This window comes from Panicum virgatum, chromosome 3K (assembly GCF_016808335.1).
Source record: "Panicum virgatum strain AP13 chromosome 3K, P.virgatum_v5, whole genome shotgun sequence".
Lineage (NCBI taxonomy): Eukaryota > Viridiplantae > Streptophyta > Magnoliopsida > Poales > Poaceae > Panicum > Panicum virgatum.
Genome location: NC_053138.1, coordinates 15,878,322 through 15,895,010, shown reverse-complemented (window position 1 = coordinate 15,895,010; position 16,689 = coordinate 15,878,322). Strand labels below are relative to the sequence as shown.

General features: G+C 48.9%; 2 protein-coding genes across 2 annotated transcripts; both read right to left on the bottom strand.

Annotated features, from left to right (window-relative positions):
* Positions 1-10,144: 10,144 nt before the first annotated feature.
* Positions 10,145-12,974, bottom strand: LOC120697860 (rop guanine nucleotide exchange factor 12-like). Its single transcript, XM_039981224.1, has 7 exons — positions 12,402-12,974; positions 12,186-12,302; positions 11,881-12,035; positions 11,713-11,787; positions 11,346-11,618; positions 10,927-11,247; positions 10,145-10,820 (listed from the first exon to the last, which is right to left on the bottom strand). The coding sequence occupies exons 1-7, from the start codon at positions 12,715-12,717 to the stop codon at positions 10,446-10,448; spliced, it is 1,632 nt and encodes a 543-aa protein (XP_039837158.1). The 5' UTR covers positions 12,718-12,974; the 3' UTR covers positions 10,145-10,445.
* A 533-nt stretch (positions 12,975-13,507) lies between these two features.
* On the bottom strand, positions 13,508-14,944 carry LOC120701251. Its single transcript, XM_039985375.1, has 2 exons — positions 14,923-14,944; positions 13,508-14,393 (listed from the first exon to the last, which is right to left on the bottom strand). The coding sequence occupies exons 1-2, from the start codon at positions 14,942-14,944 to the stop codon at positions 13,708-13,710; spliced, it is 708 nt and encodes a 235-aa protein (XP_039841309.1). The 3' UTR covers positions 13,508-13,707.
* Between the last annotated feature and the right edge of the window lie 1,745 nt (positions 14,945-16,689).

Below are 16,689 nucleotides of genomic sequence, written 5' to 3'. Positions count from 1 at the left end.
GGCCAAACCGAGAGGATTAATCAGATTTTGGAAGATATGCCGCGGGCCTGTGTACTCTCTTATAGTAAGAAATGGGATGAGTGCCTGCCCCTCGCTGAATTCTCTTACAACAACAGCTATCAGGAAAGTATCAAAATGGCACCCTTTGAAGCCTTGTATGGACGGAGGTGTAGAACTCCATTGAACTGGTCGGAAGCCGGTGAACGGAACTTCTTTGGACCCGATATGGTTAGCGAAGCTGAGGACCAGGTTCGTCTTATACAGGCAAATTTGAAAAACCGCTCAATACCGCCAAAAGAGTTATGCAGATAAGAGACGTTGGCCTCTGATATTTGAAGTTGGTGATCGTGTTTACCTCCGGGTCTCTCCAATGAAGGGTGTTCAATGATTCGGAGTATGGGGAAAGCTAGCACCCTGCTATGTTGGGCCGTTTCCTATCGTTGAGCGTTGTGGGCCGGTGGCATATCGAGTGGAGCTTCCACCACATTTATCGGCGGTCCACAATATCTTACATGTATCCCAGCTCAAGAAGTGCCTCCGAGTTCCAACTGAGGCTGTTGATACGGAAAATTTACAGCTGGAGCCCGATCTTATTTATCCAGAGCATCCGGTAAGGATTGTTGATCACAAGACCCGGGTTACTCGGAATCAAACCAGCAATTTTTATAAGGTCCAGTGGAGTAATCACTCCGAGCGAGAAGCTACTTGGGAGACGGAGGACTTCATTCGGTCTAAATATCCGGAATTATTACAAATGTATCAAGGTACTCACCAAGTTCCATTTTCCTCAATTTAGCACATCCATTAAATCTCGGGACGAGATTTCTTTTTGGGGGGAATATTGTAACAACCATGTGTTAAACTTGGGTTTAACTAGGTAACTAGTGACCAAATTCTCTCGGTTATAAGTCGAGTCACAAATCGACTCAAAACTCGATTTCAAATCCTGGGGCCAACGGAACCCGGATACTCCGGGTATGAATCCGGAAATTCCGGATTTACCCGGATACTCCGGATATTCTTCCGGATACTCCGGACCTGGAACTTTATATCTCATGTTTTGGTCCTTTTGCTATTCCCAAACGTTATAAAACATTATTCACTCTCTCCCGTGCTCTCTCTCTCACTCTCTCCCATGCTCTCTCACTCTCTCTCGTGCTCTCTCTCACCCCAAACCCTAGAGACCCAAAACCCTCCCTCTACCCTTGATCCAAGGCCAAGGGAGCTTCAATTGGGTGGTGGATCATCTCTCCCGCATGCTCCTTCCATGGGCGGCTTGAGTTCAAGCTCTTGGTGCAAGGAAGAGCTCGCCCCAAGGTAAATAAGCTAGGGTTTGGCAAGGCACTTGTTCTAGGGGGTTTAAATCGATTTCCTCCGGTTAGTCATCTTCTTATGAATCACTCTACTAGGGTCTAGGAGGGTTTCGATTTTTGTGGGTTGATTTTTGCTAGAGATCATGATTTCAGTTTTTGGGGCGAAAAATGCTGTCGGGTCCGGAGACTCCGGGTATAAGCCCGGATACTCCGGGTTTTTGACACTCCGGGCGAAACTCCGGGTATAGCCCCGGAAACTCCGGATTTGGGAATCCGGATATTCCGGATTTAAATCCGGATATTCCGGTTTTGCAGAGTTATGAACGTCGGGTTGTGTGGTTAGTAGTATTTGTAAGTGGTTAAGGTTTATTTCAAAGTTTCAAATTATATTGCATACATTCTCATGTCATATGCATACGTATAGACGCCGCCGCTGAAGGAGTCGTATACGAGGTGGTTGCGGAGCCACAGGAGCCGCAGGGGCAAGCCCCGCAGCAGGAGGATCGTGAGGAGCAAGTCCAAGGCCCATCTCACCCTAGCACGGAGCCGCAGACTCAAGGCAAGCCCCGGTGCACATCCTAATATTTTAAATTATGTCATCTATATATGTCTCTAATATTTGTGCATTAGATTTAGGAATTGGTTGAAACCTTAGTTGCATGATTCCTAGTTTTTCCTGGGCCTCATACTAGTATGAATAGGTCGTTAGCACTGCTATGCTTAATAGGGCTCGATAGAAGTCGAGTGATAATTCTATCACTCGCGAGATATAGGATGTCCTTATATTACAGTATGTGCTTTATTATATTCGAGATGGAAGGTAAGGGATGGGAGACCGGATGGGAGAAGGTATAGCCACATCTGTGTTGATTAAGGACCGTTCTGTTGTCGGCTGTGCTGATCGGGGATTGAATTGTACTAACCGCATGCCGGGAGTAGGAGGTAGTCGAAACCGGCAAGCCGAGTACTGCCTTGCTTCGAAAGTACAGAACTTCATCACCACCCCTTAGGGCGAGTCGAGTAGTCGCGAAGAAATGAGATGCATATGTTTACTTTTGGTGGTCTCACGTTGAGCTCGACTGACTATATGTAGGTGGGGCGGTTCTGTAGTTCGAGGCGGGGAGGGGAAAGGTTGGTGCGTGGGGTCCGACGGGGCTTTTGTGTGCCGTGTTGGTTAGGTCCACCTTGCAAGGTTAAATCGGATCGATTCGCCGTGTCTCGCGGCCATGAGGGCCTTGATCTCTTGGTCACATCGTAGCAAGGAAAATGTAATAAATTGAGATGAGATGTGGACTACTATTATAAAAATTAATGGTTTGCTCACCATGATTGTTGTAGATTTGCAAAACATTGGAGCTTAGTAAATTGTTTACTCTATATTGAAGCTAAAACTTGGGAATAAGGACTCACTTGTAGTTGCGTTTTTCCGCAAAAACAACCACCGGCCAAAAAGTCTTGTATGTCTAGTTATGTGGGCTAAGTATACCCAATGGTCGGGTAAACCTTGCTGAGTATTAGTATACTCAGGGTTTGTTGCCACCATTATTTTCAGAACAGACAGAAGTTGACTTCTGCCCCTGCTGTATCAAGTTCATCCGCCGGGATGCAGAGGAGTGAGAGGTGGTGGAGCGAGACTGAGACCCCTAGGTTAGGGAGTGGTCGGTTGCACACCTTAGGGTAGAGTGTGCAGCTCCTCAATTTTTGTGACTGATCAGTCATGGTTATTAAGGGCTTATGCAGGCTAGTGTAGTTGTAGGATATAGTCTAGTAAAACTTCCGGGCATCGGATGTAAAGTTTGTAAATTATGCAAATCTTGTAAATTATTCGTATATGTGAACTCGGGTTGTAAAACCTAATATTTTGTATTCATATGGTGTTTATATATTTTTTTAGTATTATGTTGTGCTTGTACCATCTGCGCCCTCCTTCGCGTGGGACTTCCGGTGTTGTTTCGATCGGGACGTGGGTTGCGAAAGAATCGCCAAATTAAGCCGTTAAGCTAATGCACCCAATGTGTTCAAATGACGGCCATTACGCTTAATTAGAGTTTTAATTTGGCGGTTCTGTCACAGCTGGTATCAGAGCCGAAACGCACTGGGGATGGTACGAGCATGACTAGTTTTAAGGTTTTTACGACTTAAAAATAAAACTTCGACTTAAGGCAAAATGTTATTTAGTAGTGTGGGCGGGGGTTAATCGTAATAGCCCTATATAGCTAATGTTAGAGTTGTAGCTAGATTGTTGGGTTGGGGCTGAGAGGTTACCGTAGGACGATCATGCATTGTGCATCATGCCATTCATTGATTTAAAAGGATTCTTGCATTTAGTGGGTGGGAACAATGTAAACGTGATATGAATATCCGGATACTCCGGATATAGTTCCGGATATTCTGGGTGGGGGTACCCGGATATTCCGGGTGAAAATCCGGATAGTCCGGATTTAGTTGCAAAAAGAGTTCCGGCTTTTTGATTTAAATTGCGCTTTCTGCCTTCTTCCATGGTTGATTGCTTGTAATCAAAATTTTTGGGACTAATTCAACCATGGTTGAATGCAGAATGGGAGAGCCACCGAACCCTCCTGAGTTGGCTTAGGCCATTGCGGCCATGCTCACTGGGCGCGATGAGCAGACGGCACTCCTCCGTGAACTTGTGGCGCAGGGCAGAGCGCCGCAGCCTGAGCATCACCACCGGCCACCTATTCCTGGATATGAGCAATTTCTGAGCACCCAACCGCCGTTATTTCACAAAGCAGATGAGTCGCTGGAAGCAGACAGCTGGCTCCGGACCATAGAGTCCAAATTCACCCTGCACCCGTACAATGATGGGGACAAGACAGGATTTGCCGCCTAGCAGCTTAGGGGCCCTACTCGCACATGGTGGGACAATTATGTGGCTACATTTCCGGCGGGCACTCAATTCAGCTGGGCGGAGTTCAAGAACGCCTTTAGAGCATATCACATTCCTGCAAGGGTCATTCGCAGGAAGCTCACAGAGTTCTTGGCCCTGAAACAGGGTAACAGCAGTGTCCTGCAGTACTCTCAGGCCTTCAACACTTTGTCACAATATGCCGGGTACCATGTAGACACTGATGAGAAGAAGCAGGCGTGTTTCCGGCAGGGGCTTAGCAGTAAGCTCCAGGATCGCCTGGCAATGGTCAAGTTTGACACTTTCAGTGAGCTAGTCAATGGGGCTATCATTCAGGAGGACGCCCACCTAGCTCACAAGGTAGAGAAGAAAAGAAAGCCGCCGGCAGCGGGATCTTCAAGTAGCACTCCCCAGAGGTTTCGCTTGGTGCAGTCGGGCCCACAGAGAGCCCCTTTTCAGCACCAGCCACAACAGCAGTGGGGATACAGGCCCCCTCAGTACACATCATCACAGGGGACAACCAGACCTCCTGTTCCTCAGCAGGGTGAGCAGAAAGTATGGGTGCAGCAGCCGGGGATGCGCCCCAATTTATTCCCGTGCTACAACTGTGGGCAGCTGGGACACTTTACACGGAACTGCCCGATGCCACCAAAGCAGGGCCAGCAGTCCGGTCAGCTGAGCCAGAAGCAGAACATGGCTCATTTCAAGCCGGGGCAAGTGCACTACACCACCCTCGAGGGCATTCCAGAGGGAGCTCCAGTGATGGCGGGTACGTTTTCCATAAACGATCAACCCATTACGGTATTATTTGATTCTGGGGCATCTCACACGTTCATTAGCAAGGATTGTGCTACTAGACTTGGATTGGAAATAGGAAATATGTCGATTCCGTACAATATCCATTCGCCTGGAGGGTAATTAATAACCAATCAAACGGTTAAGCAAGTACCTTTGCAATTCCAAGGAAAAATCTTTGACACTCATCTGATTATGTTGCCAACTCAGAAAGTGGACATTATTCTTGGAATGAATTGGATGAAATTTCATGGGATTCTCCTAGATACGTCATCATATGTGGTGTACGTAAACTCTCCTCTTCATGGTTCATGACACTATCTTTGATGAATCATAAGTCGATGACTCCTATTGTGCACCACACTGAGGGCAAGAGCCTAGCCGATATATCAGTGGTGTGTGAATACCTGGATGTTTTTCCGGATGATTTGCCTGGCATGCCACCGGATCGAAATGTGGAGTTTGCCATTGAGTTGCAACCGGGCACGGCACCCATCTCTAGAAGACCCTATCGGATGCCACCCAATGAACTGGCGGAATTAAAGAAGCAGTTGCAAGAGCTGCTCGATAAAGGCTATATCCGTCCTAGCACTTCGCCCTGGGGCTGTCCAACACTCTTCGTTAAAAAGAAAGATCAAAGCCTCAGGTTGTGCGTGGACTATAGACTTCTAAATGCCGTCACAATTAATAATAAATATCCACTTCTCCGAATTGACATCCTGTTTGATCAGTTGTTCGGGGCCAAGGTGTTTTCCAAGATTGATCTCCGCTCGGGTTACCATCAGATCAAAATCCGAGTAGAAGATATTCCTAAGACGGCCTTTTCTACCAGATACGGGCTGTATGAATATCTGGTTATGTCTTTCGGGCTGACAAATGCCCCTGCTCATTTCATGTATCTCATGAACTCAGTGTTCATGCCTGAGCTAGATAAGTTTGTCGTAGTTTTCATTGATGACATTCTTGTGTTCTCCAAGAATGAGGAGGAGCATGCAGAACATCTCCGCATTGTGCTTCAGCGCCTGCGGGAACACAAGCTGTATGCTAAATTCAGCAAATGTGATTTCTGGCTCAAAGAAGTCCAGTTCTTGGGCCACATCATCTCAGACAAGGGGATTTCTGTTGATCCTAGCAAGATTCAGGATGTCCTGAATTGGAAAGTACAATCCTCCATTCCAGAGATCCGGAGTTTTCTTGGGCTAGCAGGTTATTATCGCCGGTTTGTACCGGACTTCTCTAAAATTGCTAGGCCCATGACGGAATTGATTAAGAAAGGGGTGAAGTTTGTTTGGGACGAAAAATGTGAACATGCTTTCCAGACTTTGAGAAAGATACTGACGTCGGCCCCTGTTTTGGCTTAGCCGGACGTTACTCGGCCTTTTGATGTGTATTGTGATGCATCAGGCACGGGGATCGGCTGTGTTCTCATGCAAGATCAGCGGGTGATTGCTTATGCCTCCAGAGCCCTTAGGCGACATGAAGAGAATTATGCCACCCATGATTTGGAGCTAGCCGCAGTGGTTCACGCTCTGAAGATCTGGCGTCACTATCTCTTGGGTAATCCAGTACATATCTACTCCGACCATAAGAGTCTCAAGTACATCTTTACCCAGAGGGAGCTAAATTTGCGCCAGAGGCGGTGGTTAAAGCTGATTAAAGATTATGATCTGGAGATTCATTATCACCCGGGCAAAGCCAACGTTGTTGCAGACACATTAAGTAGAAAAGTGAATTGCAACTGCACCTCAGCAATACCTGTGCATGCAACTCTATGCCAAGAAATGGAGAAGTTGAATCTAGTTATGATAGCTGAGGGTACACTTACCAACATTACCCTCACTCCAACCCTTCGGGATCAAATTATTGCTGCTCAGAGAAATGATGTGGGCATGTGCAAGATCAGACAGAGGCTTGGCGAAAATGATCCTCGGATTCAATGCTTCCATCAGGATAGTGAGGCAATTCTCTGGTTTAAAAATCGATTGGTGGTACCTAAAGATTTAGAGCTTCGAAATTAGATTCTTAATGAGGCTCACCTCTCTAGGTATTCTATCCACCCGGGCAGCAATAAAATGTACCAAGATTTGAAACAGAGGTTTTGGTGGACGAGGATGAAGCGAGAAATTGCTAAGTATGTATCAGAATGTGACATTTGCCGGAGGGTGAAACCAAGCCATTTGAAACCTGCCGGAATGTTTCAACCTCTGAATATTCCTTCAGGAAAGTGGGAAGACATCAGTATGGATTTTATTGTCGGTCTACCCAACACATCTAAAGGGTATGATTCCATTTGGGTAATAGTTGATCGACTCACAAAGGTAGCCCATTTTCTTCCGGTAAAGACTTCTTATACGGTGAGGCAATATGCTCAACTGTACATGGACCGTATTGTGAGTCTCCATGGGATTCCTAAGACTATTATTTTAGATCATGGGGCACAATTCATTGCACGGTTCTGGGAACAGTTCCATGCCGCTTTAGGTACACAATTGATCCGCAGTTCGGCTTATCATCCTCAGACCGATGGCCAAACCGAGAGGATTAATCAGATTTTGGAAGATATGCCGCGGGCCTGTGTACTCTCTTATAGTAAGAAATGGGATGAGTGCCTGCCCCTCGCTGAATTCTCTTACAACAACAGCTATCAGGAAAGTATCAAAATGGCACCCTTTGAAGCCTTGTATGGACGGAGGTGTAGAACTCCATTGAACTGGTCGGAAGCCGGTGAACGGAACTTCTTTGGACCCGATATGGTTAGCGAAGCTGAGGACCAGGTTCGTCTTATACAGGCAAATTTGAAAACCGCTCAATACCGCCAAAAGAGTTATGCAGATAAGAGACGTTGGCCTCTGATATTTGAAGTTGGTGATCGTGTTTACCTCCGGGTCTCTCCAATGAAGGGTGTTCAATGATTCGGAGTATGGGGAAAGCTAGCACCCTGCTATGTTGGGCCGTTTCCTATCGTTGAGCGTTGTGGGCCGGTGGCATATCGAGTGGAGCTTCCACCACATTTATCGGCGGTCCACAATATCTTACATGTATCCCAGCTCAAGAAGTGCCTCCGAGTTCCAACTGAGGCTGTTGATACGGAAAATTTACAGCTGGAGCCCGATCTTATTTATCCAGAGCATCCGGTAAGGATTGTTGATCACAAGACCCGGGTTACTCGGAATCAAACCAGCAATTTTTATAAGGTCCAGTGGAGTAATCACTCCGAGCGAGAAGCTACTTGGGAGACGGAGGACTTCATTCGGTCTAAATATCCGGAATTATTACAAATGTATCAAGGTACTCACCAAGTTCCATTTTCCTCAATTTAGCACATCCATTAAATCTCGGGACGAGATTTCTTTTTGGGGGGAATATTGTAACAACCATGTGTTAAACTTGGGTTTAACTAGGTAACTAGTGACCAAATTCTCTCGGTTATAAGTCGAGTCACAAATCGACTCAAAACTCGATTTCAAATCCTGGGGCCAACGGAACCCGGATACTCCGGGTATGAATCCGGAAATTCCGGATTTACCCGGATACTCCGGACCTGGTTAGGTTGGTGCGTGGGGTCCGACGGGGCTTTTGTGTGCCGTGTTGGTTAGGTCCACCTTGCAAGGTTAAATCGGATCGATTCGCCGTGTCTCGCGGCCATGAGGGCCTTGATCTCTTGGTCACATCGTAGCAAGGAAAATGTAATAAATTGAGATGAGATGTGGACTACTATTATAAAAATTAATGGTTTGCTCACCATGATTGTTGTAGATTTGCAAAACATTGGAGCTTAGTAAATTGTTTACTCTATATTGAAGCTAAAACTTGGGAATAAGGACTCACTTGTAGTTGCGTTTTTCCGCAAAAACAACCACCGGCCAAAAAGTCTTGTATGTCTAGTTATGTGGGCTAAGTATACCCAATGGTCGGGTAAACCTTGCTGAGTATTAGTATACTCAGGGTTTGTTGCCACCATTATTTTCAGAACAGACAGAAGTTGACTTCTGCCCCTGCTGTATCAAGTTCAACCGCCGGGATGCAGAGGAGTGAGAGGTGGTGGAGCGAGACTGAGACCCCTAGGTTAGGGAGTGGTCGGTTGCACACCTTAGGGTAGAGTGTGCAGCTCCTCAATTTTTGTGACTGATCAGTCATGGTTATTAAGGGCTTATGCAGGCTAGTGTAGTTGTAGGATATAGTCTAGTAAAACTTCCGGGCATCGGATGTAAAGTTTGTAAATTATGCAAATCTTGTAAATTATTCGTATATGTGAACTCGGGTTGTAAAACCTAATGTTTTGTACTCATATGGTGTTTATATTTTTTTTAGTATTATGTTGTGTTTGTACCATCTGCGTCCTCCTTCGCGTGGGACTTCCGGTGTTGTTTCGATCGAGACGTGGGTTGCGAAAGGATCGCCAATTTAAGTCGTTAAGCTAATGCGCCCGATGTGTTTAAATGACGGCCATTACGCTTAATTAGAGTTTTAAATTGGCGGTTCCGTCACATTCAGTCACATGTAGAAGGTTTTTCGTTTTATATAGAAGAAAAATATGAGGAGATACTAGTCCTCGAGAAAAAACATGGTGGGAGATACTCTGGATGCCTGGATGATCTGAAAATGTTTCGTCAAGAGTGTCCTGTTTGATTTTTTTGAGAGAAAGTGTCCTGTTTGATTGAAAATGAAGATAATTTCTTAGGTCACTAACATTAAAAAAAGAGAGCTAACTCACTGGTAAATCTGTTAACTCTGGAATCTCAAGCTATTGGTCGTCCATGCAGCTTTTTGTTCAGCTGCTCAAAAAGAGCATTTTGAGCTTAGGATAGCTTAAGAGGAGGTTGAAACTTGAAATGAAGATGAGAAGTGAATAAGAAAATAAGTGCTTGTTTTGGTGATGATGATGCGATGAGTAGTATAAACTATGTGATGTTTCATGTTTGTGCTTTGTAACTTTCGTCTTTACTCGTTCGTTCCGTTATCGTTTGGCAAAGGTTCGCTGGGATTTTGTAAAGTAGTATGCTTGGCAAGATGATGGACTGCTGGTACTAATGACTAAAATAGTATCCATCCCCTTCCCCTGTCATCATCTCAGAGATGTTCTAAGCACAGTGATTTGTTATAATGGAAGTCATAAGGGGTTTGCCCCTTTTCCATGTCTAAAAAAGAATCCAATTGAACCAGGCGCTACTAGGGCAATACAATCTTTTCCCCTCCTTTTCTTTTGAAACCGTACAAGTACAAATCCCACAGGCCTACTGTTGATGGTCAGTTCATGAGTTATGATCTTCTGACTATTTCATGTAAACATGCCAAGAATTCACATTGGCATGGCTTCATGCATCAAACTTCCTCCGAGTTAGTTTACAGAACCTCAAAGGGAACTCCCAATTCCGAATTTCATGATGCTTTGGAGTCATCTGTGCTATGTACAAAGTTTCTTCCAAAGGTTTCCGGGCAGCATGATCCATCTATCCTCACCCCTATAGCAGCTAGTGTCTAGCTATTGGGCTTCTTGTTCCACCCAAATTATCGAGGTAAGAAAACCTCTTGGTTGCAATTGATGAGATCTTTGACAGCTTCGGACCATTAGCGCCCTCCTTGACATGGTCCCGTGAGCCCGCGAAGTCGTACATCGTTGCTGTAACTGGTTCCATTCTCCTCGACTTTTCTACCTCGGCCTTAGCATCTGAGACAACCTTATCTGTGTCGTCTGAAGTTAAACTGGGGATTCTCATTGAATCCGCGTTCTTGGGATCTTGAGTGGCCAGGTCAACATTGAGGACATCTTCGATCCGAGACATAACTGTGAAAGCTAAGCTCTCGAGAGTCCTGGAGTAACTCTCCAAAATGGCAAGGCCAACATCCTGAAAAAAAATATATAAAAGGGGAGATATGCAATACATGTGAGTAAACAAAGCACACTGTAGTGTATCTGTAAAAGGCAATGGGAATTGTGAATGCTTTCTGTACCCTGTTGCATTGGATTTTGCTTATGTCTAGAGTTGACTGAGCAATGCCAGGATATCTGTGCTTGATCAGGAGAAGAACGTTCTCTGCCCTGCCTTCAAACTTCCCCCTCTTCTCATGACTGACCCCATGTCCCCACGACAATTTGCTGTCCTTATTGGTCATTTTCTTCTGCCAGATGGCTACTGAGGCTTCGACTCGGTTCTTTAGATCAACAATGTTGTGCTCATCAGACAGGTCTACAGAACTTAGAAGTTCTTCCGGGTCAAAATAATCGTCAGTTATAAGTTTGTACATCGACTCTCCAAGGGTGGACTTCCCATTCTAGCAGACAAAACAACAAAATGTGGTAGAGTTATATTGTTAGAATTGCTGTAAAAAGAATACGGAAAAGGTGTTAGCAGTCTGGTCTTATGGATCACCTTTGGTAGGGACTCCATGTATGATTCTGGGACCTCCATTTCCATAAGAATATTAGCATTGATGGCCATTGCTGCCTTCAGCACTTGTGCAACGAGATCCTTTTGGTGTTGAAGCCATTTCCTGTATGCATCTGACAGGCCATTAGGAGGGACCCTAACAGTTGGGAGCCACCATTTGTCATCCTGCCTCGGCATGTTGCCCTTCTCCGATTCGCCTGCATCTTTGGACACATACCAGAACTCCTGTCTGTCCTTGAAACTATCAAGATATTCCTGTTGCACGGCAGAAATATGCAATGCCAAAAGTTAGCACCTCAGATATCCGTGTGAATTGGTTCAGTTTCAGGATGAGCAGGCCCATGCTTACAAGGAGCATTCCATCGAGCTTGCGCAATGCAGGGATGTTCATTTGTAGATCTAGACGCTGCTGGGTTACCATTATCTGTTTGACAGGAAGAAAGGGCAATTGAAGGCCGTTCACTGAATAATTGAATTGGGAACGTGTAGCTGGGCACTGAAAAGGGGGGATTTCTACCTCCATGCAGGTCCCGTTGTCGGACATCTGCTGCGAAGGAACAAATTCGACAATGTGATCGGCGACAGACAAAAGCCAGTCGATCTCCTTCTGCCACCGCGCTTTCTGGTCGGCGGCCATCGGCTGCAGACGGCGCTGCTCACCAAACACAGAAGCTGAAAAGATGTCATCAAACGCCTAGTTAATCAGGGATTCCATTAGAAATCGAAGGCTGCCCAGATAGTGGAATTGCAGAAGGAAAGACGTGATTCTTTCAGAAAAGAATAAGAAAAACAAAAAGATCCCTCAAAGAGAAAACGGATTACCCGCAAGATTAGTGATGGCGTTGGAGAGGGCGAGAGCAGAGGACACCCCCTTGCCGGTGCCGGACATGTCCTCTCCGAGCAGCAGCTTGGAGAACTTCTCCTTCACCATCTCCGCATCTGCAACTCACCAACGCAAAACCATGCTTCTCCAGTAAGATTGCAACTCGCAATAGCAGAACGGGCTCCCGACGTGGACGGTCCAAGAAAGATCGTCACCTGAGGGCGGGCCCTCATGCCGGGCCGGCCTGGGCGGCATCGCTTGAGACGACGAGCTCCCGGACGCCCCCTTATCCGACGGGCCGCCGGCCAGCGGCGGCGGAAGGTCCACCGAGAGCCGGCTTCCCTTGGACCCGCAGCTCCTCGACAGAATCCGCCTGGTGGAAGGCGCCGCCGGCGGCGGTCCCTCCATGGTGCTGCCGTCCGAGGCCAGCGACAGCGGCGACGACGGCGGCGACGGCGACGACGACGACACCGACCTCCGCCGCCTGAACGAGAACCTTTCGAGGCCGATCTTCTGGAACGGCCGGGCCATCACGGGCGCATGGCTGGCACGCGCGCGCTCGCACGCACTAACGCCCCCCTGGAGCCTTTCTTGGCAGAGAGAAAGAAGGGGTGGCGGTGGCTGGCTAGAGGGGGAGAGGAGGGGCGGGGCGGGGCGGGGCGTTGCGATCTGCTGGCAGGCTGCGGTTGCTGTTCGTGGCCGTGGGTGGCAGGCAGGCGGAGGAGCAGAAATTGGTTGGGTTCTGTTCGTTCTTGGCTGCCCCTACCCCTAAGCTTGGGGGACGGCAACGTTCCCAGCATGCGGCGCGAGGCTCCTGTTTTATCGCGCGCGGCCGCCGGAGTCCGGTTGGCTGGCTGGCCCCGCCCAAATATAAAGAAGAACGTGCACGCCTTAATTGGGCAGCAGTGCAGCACGGATCGCGAGATCTTCCGCTGCTCGTGCGATAAATGGCACGAGCCGTGCGAGGCGGCGCTGGCGCCGGCCTCTCCCCCGTCCTGCCTGCTCGCGCTTGGTCCGTCTCGTATTCTCGTCTCGTACCACCGGGATAGATATGCAAATGTTTCACCGCGGTTCGTACTGCGGTTACCTTTGCAGAGCGTCAGCTGAAAGCGTAGCGGTGATTTTTTTTTTTGGGTAAGTTCAGTAAAGGACTTCCTCGACCTCGACAACCAGAAGGTAAAATTCAAAGTCGCAACAACGGGACAAGCAAGAGAGCATCAACCATGAAAGCCTTCCAACATGGCACGCCAGAAACAGCAGCAGAAAGAGGCCTAAAAACCTCTCAGGCAATCTCGTGCATTTTTATTAGAGATATGAGATTTTCTTTGCATGCCCTGCTACAGCCCACGGCCCAGTAGGCATTCAGTAAGAAAGCCCAGTCAAAACGGCCGCCACACCACACAAACAAAATGGGGGGATGGATACATAAAAAAACTGGGTTACGACGCCTACGCCGGCCCGGATCAAGCAGCCGGCAAACAAACGTGCAGGTAGAAATTCCAAAGGAAAACACGACGGGGGTTATTTGTCGCGGCCCGATCCGTAATTGAGCCCGAACTCCCGGAAGCCGATCTCCATGTCGGCGGCGGCGATAAGCAGCTCGGCCGCCTGCGCCGGCTGCAGGATCTCCACCGCGCGCTTCATGGTGCGCAGCCGCAGCGCGTCCGCCCTGTCCAGCACCGACCTGACCCGGCGCACCAGCCCGCGCACGTCCAGCTCCAGCTCCAGCTCGCCGCCCCCGCCCCCGCCCCCGGGCGGCGCCGGCGCCACCGCCACGCCGCGGCCCTCCTGCACCTCCGCCATCTCCCGCGACAGCGCGTCCTCCTCGGCCACCGTGCGCCGCTGCAGCTCGTCCACCTGCGCCAGCTGCGCCGGGCTGAGGTCGCCCAGGTTCCCCGAACGCACGCCCAGGAGCAGGTCCGGCAGCTGCGCCTCGAACCGGCGCCCGGACTCGGTGTAGAGCAGGTGGACCAGCGTGGTGGGGCGCCACCCGGCCAGCCAGTACGCGGCGCCGCGCTCCGCGGGGCTGGCCCACGGCGCCGACAGCGTCCACACCGGGTCCAGCTCCGCGCAGTACGACTCCAGGTGGGCCACGAACCGGCCCACCAGAGCCTCCAGCTGGGGCGGGTCGTCTGACCAGCGGGCCGAGCTCAGGTCGCGGCGCAGCGCAGCGCAGCGCAGCCCGCGGAACCAGAGGTGGAACCGCCCAGAAAACAAGATTTTTTTTAACTTACCTTCCAGTATTTAAGATTCGTGCGAACAATAACAGCTCTTGAATCTACCTCAAACCCTAACCTCTTCTCTCTCCCCACAGCCCGCATCGACGCCGCCCCGTGTGGTGCCCCGCGCCCGCACCCCGCTCCGCTGCCGCCCACACCGGCCACGCCGCCACACGCAAGAAGCGCCGCCGCCCGCACCTGCTCCGCGCGCGCTGCTTCCTACGCCGCCGCCGCCTCCCGCGAGCTGCGCCGCCGCCGCCGATGAAGAAGCTCCATGATATTCTCCGTTCAACATTCCAAATTCAACATTTCAACATTTTGTGCTTCTAGCTTCAACATTTTATCTGTACAATTTCAACATTTTGATGGTCAAATGTTGAACTAGTTTAATAACATGTTGAATTAATTCAATCAAAATGTTGAACATATTTATAGTAGATAATTGGGCCTAAATGGGCTTTAAAGATGAATGTCTTATCTATCTTTCAAAAGATACATAGGAGCACCCGGAACCGCCGGGTCGCCGCCTCCAGCTCCATCGAGTCCTGGAGGTAACGCGCGTTACTGGGATCCGACTAATCGAAGAAGCGCCGCGTGCATCCTGTTTTTTTCGTCATGGGCCTTCCTTCCGTCAATTTCGGCCCGCGCGACCCCGAGCCGGCCCGTCCTGTCACAGAAGCACGGGTGAGCTGGGCTGCAGGGGAGCTAGGCCGCGAGGGGGAGCTAGGCTGATACTTCTTGGGCCGCCGCTCCCTCCATAACTAAAATAAATTGTTCCACCGGAAAAAAATTTCCAACAAATTGTTCTGCCGGAACAAAATGTTTTGTTGGAAGAAAAAAAAAGTTCAATCAAAACAAAAATAAAAAAATTTCGGTTGAATCTAATCTTACGCTTGAAAACAAAAAATGTTCCGCTTGAACAAATATTCCGTTGGAAAAAAAATAAAAATGTTTTGTTGGAACTTACAGAAAAAAAGAAAAAATCACAAATTGGGCTGCGGACCGTTAGTGGGCCGCCTCCGCGAGCCATCAGTGGACCGCGACAGGGCACCAAAAAGCGTTCGTGGGCCGCGCGCGGGGCTTGTGCGACGCACGGGCTCCCACCCGCGCGCGAGACCCTGAACATCGGCGGCTCCATCTCCTCCCGAGCAAAGGCGGGGCGCGCAGTGCAGGCGGCGGCAGGACAAGGTTTTGTTTAGATCCAAAATTTTTATGTCCAAAAATATCACATTAAATGTTTAAATACATGCATGAAGTATAAAATGAAATCTATTTACAAAACTTTTTACATGGATGGGCTGTAAATCGCGAGACGAATCTAATGAGCCTACTTAATTTATAATTTACAACAGTGATAGTACGGTAACCATTCGCTAATTATAGATTAATCATGAATTAATTACCATCATTAGATTCGTCTCGCGATTTACAACCTATTTATACAAAAAAAATTTATAAATAAACTTCATTTAGTACTTCAAATTAGCAAGATTTCATGCTAAAAAATTTTGGGTAAACATCTAAACACGGCCTAAGGCGGGCGGCGCGGCGAGGCGGGAAGGGGGGCCTAATCAATGGGAGGTGTCAACGGGCAACGGCCACCAGGGTTCACCTTACCGCTGGTAAATCGCCGATTATCGGTGATTTTACTGATACCGCTACTTAGCGGTACGCGGTTACTGGTTCGGTAAACGGTGTTTTCCGATTCAAAATTCAAAAATACAAAAATCAATTTTAAAAAAACGGTTACCGCTACAGTAAAAACGATAAGCGAACCCTCACGGCCACACGTGCGCGGCGGGATTTATAGCGGGGCGGCCGCGCCATCGGAGCCGTGGGGCGGAGGCGAACGGACGGCTGCCGGCGCGCGCCGGCCGGGCGTATGAGGTGGCGAGCGGTGGCGCGCATGCAAGGGCCCATGTGTGCGCAGAGCACTGGGCCACTAGTCGACTGGTTCTGGACGGCGACGCCGTCACGCCGGGCGGGTGGCTGGCTCGGGCGACATGTGGCCCGACGTTCCAGTGGATGGGTCTATGGGCACACGGCTTGGTTGGTGCCGTCCACCCAATAGACGACCGAACGGACCACTGGAAACTGAAGTTGAATTTCGTCGTGGAAGATCACGGCCGCCCACGCTCGCTTTACCTGCCGTCGCCGGAGAAACGCCCTCATCTGGACCAGTCGCCAATTGCTCGCTCTAGCCTCTCGAGCAGACATCCCAGGAAGGAAGGAAGAAATGTTCACTTCACTGGAAGTATCAGCTTCCTGACGCGAGCTCACGGGC